General features: G+C 36.5%; 2 protein-coding genes across 2 annotated transcripts in view; both read right to left on the minus strand.

Moving 5' to 3' along the window:
* Positions 1-1,027: 1,027 nt before the first annotated feature.
* On the minus strand, positions 1,028-13,276 carry LOC140147408 (sulfotransferase 1C4-like). Its single transcript, XM_072169186.1, has 8 exons — positions 13,162-13,276; positions 8,729-8,902; positions 8,093-8,214; positions 6,207-6,299; positions 5,514-5,760; positions 5,134-5,228; positions 4,831-5,011; positions 1,028-1,399 (listed from the first exon to the last, which is right to left on the minus strand). The coding sequence occupies exons 1-8, from the start codon at positions 13,274-13,276 to the stop codon at positions 1,290-1,292; spliced, it is 1,137 nt and encodes a 378-aa protein (XP_072025287.1). The 3' UTR covers positions 1,028-1,289.
* Positions 13,277-15,487: 2,211 nt separating this feature from the next.
* The window catches only part of LOC140147409 (uncharacterized), a 29,185-nt gene continuing 24,339 nt past the window's right edge, over positions 15,488-20,333 (minus strand). The window contains exons 14-19 of the mRNA XM_072169187.1: positions 19,111-19,232; positions 18,151-18,243; positions 17,734-17,974; positions 17,377-17,471; positions 16,144-16,324; positions 15,488-15,855 (exon numbers count right to left, since the gene is read on the minus strand). Of these exons, the coding sequence (XP_072025288.1) occupies positions 15,746-15,855; positions 16,144-16,324; positions 17,377-17,471; positions 17,734-17,974; positions 18,151-18,243; positions 19,111-19,232 (842 nt within the window). The 3' untranslated portion in view covers positions 15,488-15,745. The remainder of the gene's footprint in view (positions 15,856-16,143; positions 16,325-17,376; positions 17,472-17,733; positions 17,975-18,150; positions 18,244-19,110; positions 19,233-20,333) is intronic.

Genomic DNA, 20,333 nt, shown 5'->3' on the forward strand with positions numbered 1-20,333 from the left:
TTTTGCGGGACACGAGAGCACATCAGACATATCGATTTGAATTCTGAATACGAGGAATGTCCTGATGATATCAAATAGTTTTGACTTTTTTTTAAAATTCGCGATGTAATACAAATTTTATGACAAATTATTAACTTTTTCAATTTTTTTTGATATTTAACAGTCCTCGAAATAAACTGTCTAAATCTAATGATATAGTGTAGGCCTACCTAAAGTATATGCAGCTGGGATGAAAAGCCGACGATCAATTGACAATTTTGACCTTTCATATTAAAGATCCACATCTTTTTCCCCAAAAGACGTAATTTTTTTGGGTGTTTCTTGGGAATAAACCGTATCTTCAATAAAAGGTCAACATTTTCAATTGATCGTCGGCTTTTCATCCCAACTACATACACTTTAAGCACATATCCATGGATTCATAAAGTTTACTTCGAGGAGTGTGAAATATCAAAAATATAAATTTTTAATCATTTGCCATGAAATGTGTATTATATCGCGAATTAAAAAAAAAAAAATCAAAATTATTTGATATCATAATTCAGAGGGACGTTCTTCGAATTCAGAATGCAATTCGATATGTCTGATGTGCTCTCATGTCCCACAAAAATACTGTCCAAACGTCTAACGAATACAAAAAGCACTTCCTGAAAGTGTTTCGGCTATCATAAACAATCAAAGCTATCTATAACAATAATTATCCAAAAGAGAAAAAATGTATTAGATAATGACAAGTTATAGTATCTATACGTGTTCATATTGATGCTCATTTGAAATGAAATGAGGAGGAAAAGCACGTTTGTAATTAGTTTATATACAAGCATGATTAATAATTGTAGTGAGTCGAAACTAAACAGGCTAAAAAATTCAAAACATGACCATGCGCAAGTACTCATTATAGATTTCATATTTCAGTACAATTTGTTAAAATTGAGTTTCACGGGATGAATATTCGGTATGTTTGACCTGAGAATTAAGCTTTAACTCTATTGTGAAATCATTATGGAAGATAACTTGCTAATAATAACAACAATGACAAATAAAATAAAGTAATATTATGAATTGAAACTAAGAACGTTCACGGATTAATTCACGAACACTTAAAGGTTTGAAGCCAGACCCAACTACAACTTATTATGTTTTATTTGTTTTGAGAAAAAATCTTTTTATTTAACTTTTCATTTGTCATTTTTATGTATGTATTTTTACTATATGTATGCCTACTTCATACATTTTATATTGCGTTAAACTTTCTATCATCTATATTTATTTATTTATTGAACTATCACTTATTCAAAGTCAAATGTCAGCCCTGTATCAGATAACTTCTCCTCATATAGCTTATCAAAAGCCTTATTTTGTTCATCTGTAAAATAGTTCTTCCAATCTCCAACGACACCTATTAAAAAAAAAGTAGAGTAAGATACCATGAATACAAAGAAACTGAACATTATCTTCTACACACATCTTACTTTCCATCCCCAGTCGCACCCGCATGCATTCGATGGGTCGGAGCTAGTCACTAAACCAATACTGAGATTATTACAAGTATGAAGATATGTTTATTGATTATAAAAAATAAAAATATTTCAAAAAATGCTTGTGCCTCTTTAGTTGTTTTTTTTTATCAATAATGGAAGTATCCGGTAGTTCTTTCTATTTTAAATATGTGAAAGTATGTGCTCTCTTGATTACAAAACTGAAAATTTTATTTTAATCGGACATTCGGTTCTCGAGATATGGCCTGTCAAAATGGCGCGAAACCAACAAATTGGCAACAACTTTCTTTTTATTTTCTTTATTTTCGGCATGCAGTGTTACCAGGTAGTTTTCTAATTATATATGCATGAATTAGGTATGCAAAGTAAAGTTTTCATATACAATTAGATGAGGTATGGCACTGAAACTTGGTACATGGGTAGTACACATGAATGCAACAAACCTACGGTCGCGTTTGGCAAATTTCCATTATTAATTAGGGCCCTAATCAACTTTTCTAATTAGTGGCCCTAATTAATTATGCAAATTGAAATTTGCCAAACGCAACCTTAATTTTGTAGCACCTTGTGTGTACTACTCATGTACCAAGCCTCAGTACCATATCTCTTTTAATTGTATCTGAAAACTTTACTTTGCATAATTCATGCATATATATAATTAGACAATTACCTGGCAACTGGACTTGTCAAAAATATAGAAAATGAAAAGAAAGTTGTTGCCAATTTGTTGGTTTTGCGCCATTTTGACAGGCCATATCTCAGGAACCAAATGTCCGATTGAAACAAAATTTTCAGTTTTGTAATCTACAAGGTAAGAGCTTTAACATATTTAAATTGAAAGAGAATCTAAATTTTTTGCATTAGCTGATAGGGCCACCTTAAAATGTTATTTCGAAAATTAGTGCCTCACACATACCTGCCAAAATAAAAGGGAACTTATGTCACCACATCATATTGGCCCGCATATTGGCTTTTCCCTTCAACCAGGGCGTAGCAATTAAGCGGGTGGACATGTGGACGAAGTCCATGGGCCCCGAGGGTTCACTCGGGGCCCCGAGCAAAAAGCAAAAATGAAATAAGTGGTTCGGCTTGAGGTTCAGATGGATGAAAGCAGAGCCTTCATGGCTGAAATTGTAACACCTACCATGCTTATACCATTAACATGTTTCACTTTAGTGCAGTGTTTTGTCGACAAGTATAAAGCGGTTGGGTGGTTTGTCCTAGATCTTGATGGGCTCCCGTAAGATTCGCCATAGGCCTAAGGCAGTTTAATAAAATTATACACCAAAATGGTACTATTCAAACTCAACATTTCCATCTTTGTTGTATTTACGATATTAGTAACAAGACTTTACAAGAGGCCCTTAGTATGTCGGAAAATCATGCAAATTGTGTTATACCATGTGGAAAATAATTACAGAAAAAAAATATAGATTTTAAACCTCAGCCGATAGTCATTCTTGAAGGACTAGTGCGGGGACTTGAACAAAATGACGTCAACAATTTTTATTAGCCAGGAAAAACATAGCAAAGAGCCGGTATGTTCACCAACGAATTGCTGATCGTCATTTGTTGTAATTTTGAGAACAAAGTACAAAATATGGTTCAACCACGCATTTTAAAATTCATTTTGTATGTTTAAAAACATATCTATTCACCAATCTTTGCTAGAGAACAAATGATCATGATATAAATGAAAGGAATAATCCGAAATAATTAGGGTGATTACGTAACTGATGCATACTTGAACCACATTTTGTTCTTTGTTCTCAAAATTATAAAACATGACTTAGGCAAAATAATTATTAGCGTAGCAGGCTGACGATACGTGGTATTTTTGGCCGGCCGGCTTGTTCGTGTTGTATGCAACACTAGTTCCTTATTTCGATGTCAAATATTTTCTATAGAATATGTAAGGCTTATGTAAATTGTTGACATGTAATGATTTATATAACTGGGATTTATGTATACATTATTTTTTCAAAGGTTTCCATGACAACTTGATTCATGAGAAGACGCATGAATAATTCTCATAATGATCAAATGACCCGTGAATTCTGTATGGCTAAGAATAAAGTTCATTACACATGTTACAGGTAGACTTAGGACTATTAAATTTATTTACGATGATAAAATATGGAATGACTCTTCTTGCAGTCATTACAGCTTCCAAATTCATATATTTTGGCCAAGGATTATAGACTTTAGCAAACATGGAAACATATGAATTAATTTACACGATTTACAAAATTAATTCAGGCTAAATATGTAGCAAATTAAATTATTGTAAATTTAATAGTGCACTTTGAAAATAAAAATGTGCAGCCGATGCAGTTTTTCATTGTTCCAAGTCATTTTCTAGCCCCCTGCGTGTTAAAAAGGTGGCCTACCCCTGCTTTAGTTTGATGAGGATTAAACCATGATAATTTTGGGCCACTTAGTTTTCACATTTACTTTAGAGGAATGGGAGGGGTTCAGCCTCCTGACGATATATAGGACTTCATCGAACTTTCGGGTTGCTCCCTTACTACTTAGGGATAAGGCTAATGAAGCAGATGTTAAAAAGGGACCCGTATTGCATCTTGTCCATGGCCCTGAGACTCTTGCTACGCCCCTGCACAGTGTCATCGACCCTATATCTTCATGGCAGGAATCGCCATGGTAGGTTGAATCCACAGCCACGATTAGCCATTTGGTTCAAACCTTTAAAGCTCTTTAAAACTAATAATTAGTCGAGGGACATAACTAAGGCTACTCACAATAGCCGTGTAATTGATCTTGGTTGTGCGTGAATAAGCTTGTATACCCCATTGAGGTCAATGGTCATCGACTTTTATACTGCCTACAGTGAGTGCAGCTGTACTACACGCTGTAATACAGGACCAACGCAATATAAAATGGTCAGATTTTGAGTTCAAAGCGCACGGCCAATTTTCAAAGCGCATTCTAGCGACTATCATATCTGTTCAACACGTATTTTCAAGTGTATGAGACCACATCTGGTTTCTTGAGAAAAATTCATTTGTGGGAGATATTCATCAATTTCTAACCCACTATCCGAAGATTTTCGTCTGATATCAAAATCGTGCATAGCAATTCACGTGTATCGATCCCGTGTATTCATTTTAATGTCTCTGCTCCACCAAATAATTATTAGCCAGGCGGTGTCGGTGTGCCCTGCCTTCAACATATGTAGGTCATAAGTGATGTAAGATTAACTTTATTCGGGGCTGCCCCCAATAAAAGAAACAAAAGTGATTTTGCGACATTAATTTATTGTTCCTTATTGCTTGCACCATATTCAAACCATTACAAAGTAAACATTTCTCACCCTTTCTCATAAACGAAATATGTTTTTCGCCTTCACGCTGCACATTAAAAAAATCCGGATTGGTCATTGGATTCTTTTTCATACTTCCAAATGTACTATGCTGTGTGATCCGATCTAGAATATCATCCGAGTAATGGTAGCCAAGAAACTCACAGATCTGCCTCACTGCAGCCTTCTCATCCTGGTAAAGAATACAATCGGCTTACAGGTTAGCTTAAGAATGATCAAGTGATCATATTAATTAATATGCTATTAATAAACATCATGACCATGAAAATATAAGCAATGACTGATAATTTTCACCTTTTTCATATCTTCATATTTCAGAAATAGTATGCTTTCTTCATGTCGTCTTCTCCAATATCCAAGATAATGTTCATACCATTTACCATACGATACTACAAAAAAACAAAGTACAATGGCCTGCAATATTAAGTTTTACATTATGACAAAGCAATTATTTAAAACTTAGTTTTGGTTTTTTTTTTGGGGGGGTTATCAGGTAGAATAACAATAATAACAATATAACTGCAAAGTGAATGTGAAAGGTCAGTTTACTCCCAACATGGTCATGAAATAATTACCATTCATTGTGGGTACATGTAAAGTATGTAACGGATAAAGATGCTTTGTTTCACATTGTCATTTAAAAATAAGTTACATTCTGTGGTGTATAGTCGTACCTTTTCCTTCCATAAAATCGTCAAAGAATCTGTCCCACGTTTCATATTTTGGCAGCATTGTCTGCCAACGATGAAAATGATAGAAAGATACAGCCATATCTTTAGGATTTCGGGCTACGTAGACAATTTTAGCTTTTTTGTGGTAGATATCTGACGGGAGTAGATGTTCAGGCAGGTGGGACTTCATAAAACGTGGAGACGGTAACATCTTACTAATGGTTAAAGGTGATGGCGCAGTAAACTCACCCTACAGAATAAATAATGAGTAACATATGAAATACGAGGGTAATGCAAAAGGTGTCGTTATTCAGATATAGCACTTTGAATGAAACAATTTTAGAAACAAAGGTAATAAAAAGTACATATTTTACTCAAACGTCATTTAATAATTCGGCCCTGATTTGGTCAAATGACCTTGCTCAAAGATAGAAACAGACTAAGACCTTTTACCTAATTACGGCTGTGCTGAAATTGTTGAAAAGCCTTAGTATTGTTGAAAAGCTTTAGTATTTGTTTTTCTCTCCAAGTGTCCAGCCGATAAACATAAATATATTATCTGAAGTTAAAAGGTTTTCTTTTTCAATTAGTGTTGAATATTTTGCAGCACAGAAAAAAAAAAAAAAAAAGTCTATCTTTGATCCTTCTACCTAATTAGGGCCGAATCGTTTTTATATGTAGTAGAGAACCACCAACCTGACTCATGTTAAACCAAAACATCTTGAACCATATCTTCAATAAACACCATAGTACCAATAAACTTTTCAAAGGATGGCTGAACCATTTCATCTAAGATGAGGTAAAACGAAATATAGCAAGCGTGTTTATTATGCAGTTAAAGAATGTCTCAGGCAATCACAACATAAATATGATAGAAACAAACTCATATTGACCATAAAAACGAATTAATACAGCCGTCTCTCAACACGCGATATTCAAAATTCCCGGGCGCCGAAATTGTCCAGTGCAATTGCGTCCTTATAATAGCTGACAATAATTGAGCACATGTGTAACCATGACGTCATTGCACTGGACAATTTCGGCGCAGGAATTTTGAATATCGCGTGTTGAGAGCCGACTGTTTTTATTGTTTTCATGGTTATGAGTTTGTTTCAAATAAAACCACGTAATTCGTGCTTGATAATTGTTTTTCTTTAAAGACATAATGTTGCGATTGCCGGAGTCACCCTTGTTGGGAGTGAAATAGTACAAAATAATGCACGCGTACTGAGATGTTGATGCGTCTAATGCACGAGCCCCGAAAGGGAAGGGGAGTGCATTCGACGCATCAACATCTCAGCACAAGTTGTCAAGTGCATTGTACAATTTCTTGAGCAAGAAGTGGTAGGCATTTATTAACCTATTTCATACACGTCATGAGAAAAAAATTCCATGATTTTTGCTATTTTTATAACAATTGTCACTAAAGTGTTGGAAAATACAAGTATATAAATATAAATGTATCAACCCGCATGACAAATGAACGCATCCGAAAGTACTGCGGGTAGTAAGTGGAGTACTCGCCCGTGCATTTAGACAAAATCAATGCATATAGTCTCCATTTTTCTAACGTTGCTCTGATTAGTTATCGCTATCTAAGAGTGTGAAGCTGTATTGGTGTACCTTTGATAGATAGATCAGTCACAAGCTAAACAATTAGATTGATTACAAAAAAAGAAGGTATTATTCGGACATGTAAACTCAATGAAATACGACATTTGAAAAGCGTAGGTGATGTGATGATCACGAATTTAATATGGTGCTACCTTCCCAGTGGGCACGTCAGCGAAGTGAAGTCAATACAACGTCGGAACGTTGTATAATGGTTGTAGGATGGTTGTATATGAAAGTTTTTTGACGTAACTTTGGGTTAACGTTGTAATAACATTTGCCCATGGTCGTAAAATTATGTTATTACAACGTTAAACCAACCAATTTACGTCAAAAAAAGTTATATACAACCATCCTACAACCAAATTATACAATGTTCCGACGTTGTATTGACGTCATTTTTTGTATTGACAACATTGACATCATAGTTGTATTGACATCATTGACACGGGAGCACGTGTGGCCGAGTGGATAAGGCGCCCTACTCATAATCCATAGGTTGCGAGTTCGAGCCCCGCTCGTGCCAACGTGTTGTGTCCTTGGGCAAGGCACTTTATCCTCATTGCCTACTGGGGATGGGGTTAGGTTGGATTGGATGTTTGTATAGTTGTTTGTTTCAATGTTGCAATATTGGCGCTGATTAAGCTGCTGCCTGCAAATTGCATTGTGTCTGTTTAGGTGTGTTTAATGTACAATTCTAGCAATTTGACCTGCGGGTCACCATTAGAGTTTGAAATAAAACCTTCCTTTTTTTTTTTTGCTGACGTGCCCACTGGCACATGACTGGGTTAATTTTATCTTATGGTATTTTGATGCATAGGCACCGTTAAACGTTTACTGCATTCAATAATCTTTCAGAACATGCCGAATGTGGTGAAGATTATTGTTGAATGACAAATATGAAATGACAAACTAGTGGCTTTCATTGTCATGATTGTGAGGCCTATTATGTAGATGTAGAATTTTCCTACCTTGGGTAGTTTTACTTTGGCTTCCATATATGGGACACGTATCATCGTGTGTGCTTGTTTAGCTTTCTCGATGTCACCTCCATTCAAAGCAAGATACATGATTTCTTGAGTCCATGTCGTACCTTAAGATGTGAACACCGATTTGATTAAAATTGAACAAATGTTAGTACAGAGAATGGGTTAAAATAATAATATTGATAAAAACAACATCACATTATAGTTTAATGTATGTTGCTTATAAAGACAAATTGGACAAAACGGTACATATATATATCAATCTGGCATGTCTGGTATAGATATGTTGTGATAACGCTTAACATGCTTAATGTCATTTATATCTTTATACTATGATGGTGTACTTCAACTATCGTCTTGCTTTCGATGTCAGATCTTTTTCGTTGTGATTTTCGCGAGGATTTTTACATAGGCCTACATATAGAATTCCAGATAACAGTACTAAAAACCGTGAAGTGCTTTGCGTGATTCACCGACCGCGGGCATTAGCGATCATGGCCAAAATAGAGTTGCACTTCAAAATTGGATAACGTCTCCCTCTTCAGTCAGTATAATACAAAGGGACAGTTTATAGTTATCAGAGGTTCGTCGGTATGAACAAATGATATCATCATACATTACCTGCTTTTGGATACGAGACGACGTACACGTCGTCTGCTCGGGCCTCCCACTGTGGCAATGATTCGAGTGTATCCTTTTCCACGTTTGCATCAGAAAAATACACTCCTTTATACTCATACATATGAATTGGGATCTCCTTGTCATCATCTTTCATACTTGCTGTTATAACTTTCACTGTAATCAAAATAAAGCACGAAAATGATACATGAATGAATGTGGTAATCATAAAAACAACGAAGCAGGTTACATTATACAATTACCAGCATTCTTTAGTATTCTGCTAATTTTCAGTGAATTTACGGCGTGGGGTATGGGCGAACTTGAAGTACAGGTATCTGGAGAGGGGAAGCAACGAGTTACCCTAAATCACAGCGGCAGGTCAGCGCAGGTAGTGTCTGGGCCGCCGAGTGCTAATATTATATATTTATTGTGGAAGGTTCGTGTTTGTTTTAAATTTTGGAGCGTTTTTCCAAAATTTGATATTTTTGGTGATATTTCAAAAAAGCGACATGCCAAAGATAACTCTTTGGGCACATAGATTCTTATTGTTATTGTAGTTCTTTTCCACATACCTACGTTACCATTCGCTTGGGTGATTTACTAATATTATATATTTTATGACTGCAATTTGGCGTTTTCAATGCGTTTTAAACGCATCATAAAATTAACGCAAATATCTAGTCACGCTGCTTTTAGAAATTTTACCTGATCGTCGGCTTTTGCAGGCAACAGAATGCAGATTGGCTCACGATAGATGCCGTATTCCTCTATGTGGATCGATTGATAATAAAATTACTTTGAATTCCTTGTAACAAGATGATAACTTACCTCTGTTTATAGGGTTCGTCGCTGTGTTTGGAAAAGCTTTAGCCTTTAGCGCCGTATCAATATCTCAAAAAAGGGTACGACCAGCGAGAACGTGTTCATATTTCCCGCATGAAAGCTTGCGTCAGCGCCTAAACTATACTATTATGGATACATTGGTTGCCCATCATACTGCAGTTACTGTCCGTTTTCCTATACACAATACACAGTGCTCTTTCCCATTGACGCGTGACCTCTACAAATAGCCTACGTTAAAAGTATGGGGATATGCCTAGTTAACGTCGCTGTGTGAAAAATAACCGGCCAATATTAAAAGTACTCTTCTAAAGTTCTAGAAAATATAGTTTTGTAACATGTCCTAAATTTTTAGCTAATTTAGATGTTTGGAAATATGCGTACTTTGGTGTTTTAGTTAATGTTATAGGTAATAGTACATTGCCTAGTTAACGTCGCTGTGTGAAAAATAACCGGCCAATATTAAAAGTACTCTTCTAAAATTCTAGACAATATAGTTTTGTAACATGTCCTAAAGTTTTAGCTAATTTAGATGTTTGGAAATATGCGTACTTTGGTGTTTTAGGAAGGATATGTAAACGACAGATAACACCAAAAAATATGAAGAAATTATTTCCAAACCGTGTTAAGTCTGCAAACCACCATGTTTCTCATTTTCAAGAACGCTGGTTAACAATAAGCACGTATTGTCTCATTTCGTAAACAAAGACCACACACAATTGTTCTCTAGCGCTCGCTTTACAATCGTTCACCCAACTGAAAGTATAATCCCAGCTCATTGCTCCATTGTACTGTAAAGCAGACACATATGTTGTGTGTATTTAACCAGAGAAGATATGATTTAATCAGTTGAGCTGTTTTCAATGAGTGTTATCTTGGTTTAATAGCTTTTAATGGGGTTTAAGTCCTGCAAAGGTCGAATTGAATTCTACTGTAGACATGACTGCATCATGTTATCAAACATGTGCTGTGATTGGTGCTGCTTGATATAATGCCAGAACCGATCAGCAAGCCGCCAATGACCGACCTTGTTACAGATTCTTAATCTGTTATCATGGTTATAAAGCATACAGATAAAAGACTTATTGGTTTAGCAGCTGGTCAATGCATAATCCGCCAGGGCACACAGCAGTTTGACTATGTAGTGAAATACCCATTATTGATTAGGCGCGGATATTAAAAGAACAGCTCCTGCGAGTGTATAGCAGGAAATTATAAATAATAGAATGTTTGGAATTTAGTAACTAAAATACTAACTGCATTATGTATTTATTTATTTACGGGTCCTATGCTTATTTATTATTTGTTTATTTACTGACATTTGAATAACATCGTACATTAGATAAATATCAGTATTGATTTATTCTATTCAGCAATATCAAGGACTACTATCAGCAAATAGCCAGTTGGCTTAGTGGTAATGCATTGAGTTTCAGAACCGCGAGGTCCCGGGTTCGATTCCCAGCTCTGCGTACTTTTTTTCAAGGCTGGGAAAAATATAAATTTCTGAACTGCTAACTTACTTGGCGCGCGATCTGAGCTATTCCTTTTCTGATGGCTGTGTCTCTTGCAGGCACACTCCCTCTGGAATCCAAACCAGGTTCCTGCCCATTACCCCTCCCTTAAGCGCGTCATGTACAGCGTGAAAACGTAAGTGAGGAAGCGAGGTTCTAATAAGCACCTCATTCGCTGAACAAGCTGCGGAATATCGATTGATTTTTTTTACCGTCGAGCGCGTCGGTCAGTGTGAAAGGACCGTATCAAGAATAGGCAGGTATTAAAGAAAACACGAATACTTTTTAGTAGAATGTTGAATTGCTAAACATCCTACATCTATTTTTTTACACTATGATGAAAACCCTTAGACTGCCAAAATGAAAATGATCAATTTCGACTTTATCCGGCATGTTTATGGCTGGAAGAGGACTTTAAAGTAGATAGGCTTTCTTGGCGGGAATTAATAAATTATAGTATTTTTACGAGTACGTCAGTTATCACAGTAGCCGGTCCCTGTGTGGGTTGTCGAGCTGGTGAAGTCAGAAACATATCTAACAAAAGCTCGAACGTTCACACAGGCACCGGTATTGTGGAAACATAGGTCACTCCGTGAACAAAAAGACTGATTACTCAATCACCTGTATTTTCTGAATGTATTGATTGTTAGGACTATAATACTTCTGCGAGTGTGCAAAAGTAGAATTTAATGTAAAATATTAAACTTTATTTGTGAACGGATTTTCATCGGTGACAAAACAAAATGTATATTTAATATTAATTATGTCATTGATAGTATTTCCTTAGTTTTCATCCACAAATAATCACAGAGTAGTACCTGTTTACAAAATAAGCGTTTAGTATGTTCAGATTCAATTAGTCAAGCACACAATACAGTTATCAGTAGTACAATGTACGTAGATATCAGTACTAGCTGGTAGGGTGCCTCGACAAAAACATTGTTATAGTCAAAACAGTTACTTTGCGGTAGTACTCTCGGACCGGTCCAGCCTGCATGTGGCTCAATCGCAAACATACACGACAGAAACCGGCGGCTGTGAAGGAGACTACCTGCACTAGCTAACTTTCTAGCTAACGACCCTGCCCAAAAGTGTCTCCTTTCTATATATCACTTGTTCTAAGTTTCATTCATAAGGAAGCAGTCATTATCCTTCAAACAAACATCACTATCATATTCAATTATACCATCCAGATAAGGTCTTCTGCTTCTGGAGAAGGTTATTCATAGTCAATTTCTGCAGCACCTCCTCAGCAATAACGTTCTCACCAACAGACAGTTTGGTTTCTTACCCAAGTCTTCCACCACGGATGCACTATCAACTGCTCTCTATGAATGGTACAATCACCTTGAGGATCGCAAAAGCATCGCCATGGCTCTTTTTGATATATCCAAAGCCTTTGACCGTGTCCCCACAGTCCTCTGCTCCATAAACTCAGAGCTGTTGGTATTTCCGATCCACTCCTCTCTTGGTTCAGGTCTTACCTGTCCAACAGGTCCCAGTTGGTTGTTATCCGTGGTGTGGACTCTCAATCTCTTCCTGTGCTTTCTGGAGTTCCCCAGGGCTCTGTCCTGGGGCCTCTGATGTTTCTTGTCTATGTTAATGACTTGTGTCTTTCTTCCTTTTCTTTTAATTAACAGTTCTCTTGTTCTTTATGCTGACGACACTGCTCTCTTCAAGCCTATCTCTGCTCCTGAAGACCTGGTTGATTTCCAATCTGACATCGATTCCATCCATTCTTGGTTCTCCTTAATCACCTTTCTGTCTATGCCTCCAAAACAAAAGTCATGGTCATTTCCACTAAGAAGGACCCTTTTCTGGATCTCAATCTCACTTTTAACAGCCTGCCCATTGAACGTGTGTCCTCTGCAAAATTTCTTGGTATCTCGCTGTCTGACAAGCTTTCCTGGAATCTTCACATCGATCACATATGCAAAAAGCTCGCAAAATCATCGGCTTCATTCATAGATATTTCCAGTCCGCCCCCTTCAGCATCCGTCGCTCTTTGTACTTGGCCGTGGTTCGAACCATTTTGGAGTATGGTTGTACTACTTGGCATCCGCTGAACATAACCCTTACCAACCGCCTTGAGTCTACTCAAAGATTCGCCTGTCGTGTCATTCTTCAGTCTTGGAACCTCTCCCATGAGGACCTTCTCTTGGATTCCGACCTGCCTCTTCTTAGTAAGCGTCATGATGTTGCTTCTCTGTGTCACTTATTTAAAATCTTTGCCAATCTTTGTTCTTCTCCAAACACTTTCCAGCCTCACCCCAGACCCGGTCTACGAAACCGCGCTGTTCAAGTTCCTTTCCGCCGGCTTTCACTATCCCAGAGATCATTTTATCCGTTTGCCTCCTCCATCTGGAATTATCTCCCTGAGGCTATTGTCAATGCTTCTTCCCTCCAGGTCTTCAAATTGGCCATTCAGTCCCACCTCCTCTAACCAGTTCGCCATAATTTATTTTTTGTTTTATTTAATTCTGTCTTGATTTTAAAATTATGTATTTTCTAGTAATGTTTTGATTTTAATGTAAGGGCAATCCTTCAATTTATTGTGTTTTCAACAAAAAAATGGGTTCAAATGACATTATAGTTCACTCCGTGAACAAAAATAACAAGCTCACATTGCACTATTGTCGGTCTGCAAACTCACAATCTTTGCTTATCAGATTGGTTTTTGGTTACATGATAACCGATGTCATTGGTTTTATTTGTATTTACAAACATCTTATCATATATACAGACCAGTGGTCTTTGGACCTCTGAACCCGATTGAAGGGTAATATGACATGTTGCTATGGTGCTGGTTCAATACCTGTACAATCGATATCCCAGCAAACGTTTTAATAACGTTTAAATGTCGGGTTATATTGGTCATTGAAACGTTTTCAAAACATTATTGTAAAATATTTTGGTCAAACATTTTTGTAAAATATTTTGTCAAGTTCGGACAATACTTTTAAGTTATTTAAAAATAACATTCTGTTTATAATGTTTTGCATCATGTTCGTAGAATTTTTAGCCGAAAATCAATTTTGCCTATACTTTTGTACATAGCCTGCAGAATTTCCCAAATTTGCATGGGCGCTCTCACATTATGACACCATAGTGACATTATGTGGGGAATGTTTGTACTTATTTGGTTAGTATCACTGGATAGAGGAGACCCATAGCTATACATTGGTAGTAGAGTTGCACCCTAATGCAAAACACAAACACATCATCTGCAATGTAGCAAAGCACAATTGCCCATCTGGTAAGTTTATTTCCATTAATAAACAGAACAGCGTCCATATAAATGAACCCGTGTGTTAATATCAAGTTTACACATTCCTTTTGAAATTACTCACCAGTGTGTTCGTCAAGAATGTTCTCCATGATGAGTCCTGTCCTCGATGAAATAAAATAAATAAATAAATAAATAAACCACCAATTTCAGTGGCGTTCAGCACAGTCTTGTTACTGGTACACCGTTCCACGGGCACCGTTCACGTATCCAGAACTTGTATCAAAGTCAATGGACACAGACTGGATGGTCCAACAGTTTATCTCTGGTGCAACTACCTATATTTATTCAGTTCCCGGATTCAGCTATATATAAATTGCTTTAACCTTCAGAGTTACCTTAAAATGTTACATGTACTGTTACGTAATTATGTGTTGGCCCGTGGGGGTGTATTGAGTTGATACAGACTACCATACATTACATCTAGCTACATCTCTGGTCGTGCTGCAAACTCCGAATGCAATGACCAACAAATCGAGGGGTTAGCCCTTAGCCCGCGCAACAGAGCCTCATCTCCCGGACTTCATATCCAATAAAACAATAACATATCAAAAATGTGTCTGGTATTATATGCACATTATAGAAAGCAGAAATTGTTCAAAATCAAAACGCCTATTTAAACGGTTCTTTTCAGAGCCATCAAGGAACAGTTTCAATTACACGTACAATAAAACCTGCTTATGCGTTTGAAAAATAAAACTCGAACAAATTAGACTTTTTTACTTATCCTTCATATACGCCCCTATACACTTACATACAAACCCCACACCTACTCCAACGCACACCCTACACACCCAACCCCAAACAAGAACTACTGTTATAAAAAATGGTAATACTCTTTTTATACAATATTGCCGTGAGCTCTATGTGGTGACAACTATTATCAATGTAGATTTTTCTGTGTCTGTTTGGGTGGATGTACGCACAAATTAAACAACCCAAAACATTATAAGGACACAGTCAGACACAACCAGCAACGTACGCCCATCTACATACATACACGTCCATCCATCCGACTCACCCCCATATTTCACACGCACCACTATCCCCACACAACCCCCACACACCCACATACATTATAAACACAAAATGAGTATGTTCAAATGTTTCATTTTCACGTTCGACACTTTCATATATTATGTAAACCATGTAAACAGACATTCTTAATTTTTTTTTTTTTATATTTCTGTGTTTTTTATTTTTACAAGATCTTAATTTTGTGAATTCACTAACATGGCTAATGTCGTTGGGAATTTAGTTTGAAAATGATTCATCTAGTTCTAGCTAATTCTTAGTCTTACTTTTTGATGTTCGCATGGATACTGAACAGGGAATAAACTTAAAAGATTGCTAGAAATACAAGGACTGAACTATCGCTTATTCAAAGTCAAATGTCAGCCCTGTTCCAGATAACTTCTCCTCATAGAGCTGATCAAAAGCCTTATTTTGTTCATCTGTAAAGTGGTTCTTCCAATCTCCAACAACACCTGTATAGGAAATGTAATGTAAGATAACTTGAAACTGAACATATTCTTATCACTTATACTAGTTATTACACACAATTCACTCTCTCCTGTCGATGTAGCGCATTGTAGGCCGAAATGATCGTCACTAAACCCGTAATCAATACTGAAAAGTTATTAATTATAGTTGAGAGAATGTCAAAAACCCCATTTGTGCTTTTCGCGACCCCTCGCTCATCTCGTTCAAGTTCAGCATACCAGCACTTCGGGTATTTACTTGTCCTTTTGATAACATATTCAAACATTTCTCACCCTTTCTCATAAAAGAAATATGTTTTTCACCTTCACGCTGCACATTAAAAAAATCCGGATTGGTCATTGGATTCTTTTTCATACTTCCAAATGTACTATGCTGTGAGATCTGATCTAGAATATCATCCGAGTAATGGTAGCCAAGAAACTCACAGATCTGGTTCACTGCAGCCTTCTCATCCTGTCAAGGAAAAAACGCCTCTTATATTAGCTGAAGAATCAAGAAATAATATCAATACGTTATCAAGAACAATCAAACAATGTTATAGGTAAATATTTGGCCGATCGATAGGATCATCCCACATTTTTCTTCATCGAAACTGAGATCAGAAGAAAGCTCATATTTTCTCATTGCCCCAGTAAAACTTAACGCCCGAGATATGTTTCGTACGATGTTGTGAACAAAAACTTGGTGAATTGTGGTTACCATACCGGAAGTGTATTTACTACCTATGGTACATTGTTACTCGCCATAGAAGTGATGATGTAACAGGATTAACTTACATAGCAATAGTTTAAAACAATTTAAACTGAAAATATATCGCCCTGCACTACAAGCAGGTTGCACTCATCACCTGTTTTTTGTCTGCAATCATAGATTGAATACAATACCGCTCTTTTCAAAGATACTAATCTAACAGGTGCGAGGACAGCACGATATGAGTATTCTATAGAATTACGATCCAGGTCTTTATCCCTGTTCTTTGACATCTATGGTTGAATGCAGCGGTATCGTGTGAACGTACTAGTGCAGTGCGATATATTTAAAAAATTGTTTTAACCTATTGCTATGGTAGTTCATCCTGTTACATTATTTACGGTGAATACTCGTTTTTGTTTCTCATATCAAAATCGCCGGAGCAATACCACTAAAAATTTGGAAACACATTGTTTTAATGGTAGGCCTCGATGTAAGAACAGAACATGAAAAGATTGGACTACGCCTTTAATACATTTTTGGAAACATGGCCTTATCTTAATATTTAGCTTGTATCATGTCATTTTATATTTTAAAAACCCTGCTGTTAAATATTTTGAATTCGAAAGTTTAAATTTAAATTATAATGACTTAAAAAATCTTTTGTTTAAATTATTTTGATGTATTTTGGTGTATATTTTATATCACTCTTAGGAAGAAAAGTGGATATCTTAAAACATCCACTGAATAAGTAACCCAGATAAAAGAATATATAAAACCAAAACAAAACTAAAGGTAATGACTGATCATTTTACCTTTTTCATATCTTCATATTTCAGAAATAGTATGCTTTCTTCATGTCGCCTTCTCCAATATCCAAGATAATGTTCGTACCATTTACCATACGATACTATGAAAGAAATCAAAGTACAACGGGTGCAATATTATACATTATGACAACGCAATCGGTTTTAAAACTTAGTTTGCTCGACTTTTTACTTATAAATATAAATATGTGATTGTTACAGCATGCCAGAGAGCATGTAGTTACAACACGCCGATCTAAGTTAGGTAGATATGCTACATCAGGTATAGCAATTGTAAGATGTTTCGGTTCATATTATTATTTAAAAAAAGATACATTCTGTGGTGTATTGTAAACTTTACCGTACATTTTCCTTCCATAAAATCGTCAAAGAATCTGTCCCACGTTTCATATTTTGGCAGCATCGTATCCCAGCGATGAAAATGATAGAAAGATACAGCCATATCTTTAGGATTTCGGGCTACGTAGACAATTTTAGCTTTTTTGTGGTAGATATCTGACGGGAGTAGATGTTCAGGCAGGTGGGACTTCATAAAACGTGGAGACGGTAACATCTTAATAACGGTTAAAGGTGATGGCACAGTAAACTAAAATAATGAGTAACAATATGAAATACGAGGGTAATGCAAAAGGTATTGATATTTAGATACAATACGTATTGAATGAAACAAAGAAATTTAAAAAGAGGATAACATTTAAGTACAAATTTTAAATACTACCGTCATGTATTAATTGTTTTACACTCCAGTAGAATACTACCAACCTGACTCATGTTAAACCAAAACATCCTGAACCATATCTTCAATAAACACCATACTATCAATAAACTTTTCAAAGGATGGCTGAACCATTTCATCTAAGATGAGGTAAAACGAAATACAACAAGCGTGTTATTATGCAGTTTTAACTAAGCTCTATTGGTATAATTTTGATAGATAGAGCAGTCGAAATAAATTTCATGATTAAAACAATGCATTTATTATTGGGACATGCGAACTCAGTGGCATATAACATGTATTATGACATTTGGGAAGTATGTGTGTTGCGATGATCTCTAATTTAATGTCTGACTGGTTCTGCCTTGATCTTACGGCTACAGCGACTACGCCTGGTATATGGTGTACAGGCAGGGGAACTAAATCAATTCACGTGTATCTTCTATAAGCAAGCGGGTACACCTGTATTGATTTTCAGACGATGAGATCTTTAGATACCGGGGTAGAAAATGAAGAATATCTCACGTCATTTTTGGTTTCAAAAGAAGCCAATTGTAAGGCTTGCACTTGAATATATGTGTTGAAAGAACATGATAATCTTAAGTGAGCGAATTGAACTTCAAACGTGCGTTTTGAAAATAGCAACTGCCCTCATTCGTAAACACTTGGTTTACGGAACATAACACAGTATTGGCGCAGCGTAGACCAGCGTGGTGGAGGCAGTCTAAAGCAGATGACGTACCAGGCTCACCTCGGCCCATAGCCTCAAACTATTATACAGGTCGGAACAAAATGGCCATGCGTGGCTGTAGACGAACTAGATCTATGGCGATATCTGCTATGAAGATATCGGGGCGATAACACTGTGCGGCATTTTGATGGAAAGGCACATACACGGTCAATGATCTTTCAGAATTATGATGAAGATTATTTTTAATGACAAATTTGAAATGACAAACTTTCATTTTCATGATTGTAGGCCTATGTAAATGTAACATTTTACATACCTTGGGTAGTTTCACATTGGCTTCTATATATGGTACACGTATCATCGTGTGAGCTTGTTTAGCTTTCTCGATGTCACCTCCATTCAAAGCAAGATACATGATTTCTTGAGTCCATGTCGTACCTTAAGAACACCGATTTGATTATAATTGAACAAACGTTTCAGTTCTTAAATTGAATGTGTACAGAGATGGAGTTAAAATATAAATAATGACAAAAAACAACAAGACACAGCAACAATACATTTTAGTTTAAAGAAAGTCTCCAATCACAACATTATTATCAAGCACGAATCGCATGGTTTTATTTTAAGCAAACCCATAATATTGACCATGAAAACAAATATAAACAACCGTGTCTCAATACGCGATATTCAAAATTCCCGGGCGCGGAAATGTCTGATGCAATGACGTCCCAGTAATACAATGAAGGCTGGCGACAGTTGAGCATAAATAACCATGACGTCATTGCACCAGACCAATTTTCGGCGCGGGAATTTGGAATATTGGGTGTTGAGAGACGACTGTTTTTATTTGTTTTTAATGGTCAATATGAGTTTTTTTTAAATAAAACCATGTTATTCGTACTTTATTTTTCAAACATATAAAGCATAATGTCCGGGAGGGGGGTCTTCAAAAATTTTGTACGGGGATGTGCCATGCAGACTTTCGCATGCTGACTTTCTCTATACCTACTTTTTGCTGTTTTTGCCGCCCATCAGCATGATCAGCATACCAATTTTTCTCCAAAAATACCCAAGAAGCACCCAAATTTGACCTAATTGGACGTGTTTAGTGGCGGCACTTTTGCCCAAATGCGCCCATTGGTCTCCACACTGAAAACCCACCCATTGATATACCAAAATCGCTGAAAAGGTACCCCAAAGCCGTGGCACATCCCCGTATACCTTCAACCATGGAGAACCCCCTCCGGGCACAATGTCGTGATTCCTTTAATGTGTGTTGCTTATAAAGACAAAATGGGTAAGACGATACATATGATCCTGTGCCATATACTGGGGTACACAAAAGGTGGCTTTGTTACATTTTGATGTGCAGTTTGGATTTCAAAACACTGTCTCTTGAGTATTCCTTCACTTAGAAGATTCAATTAGGTCTTAAATTGAGGCTAATTTATTCTATATTACTCATGTTTTTATCCTGTTTTCAAATATTTTTCAATTATTTTCTTATGACGTTTGGCATGAAATGTGCCAAGGGTGGCT

This window comes from Amphiura filiformis, chromosome 3 (assembly GCF_039555335.1).
Source record: "Amphiura filiformis chromosome 3, Afil_fr2py, whole genome shotgun sequence".
Taxonomy (NCBI): Eukaryota; Metazoa; Echinodermata; class Ophiuroidea; order Amphilepidida; family Amphiuridae; genus Amphiura; species Amphiura filiformis.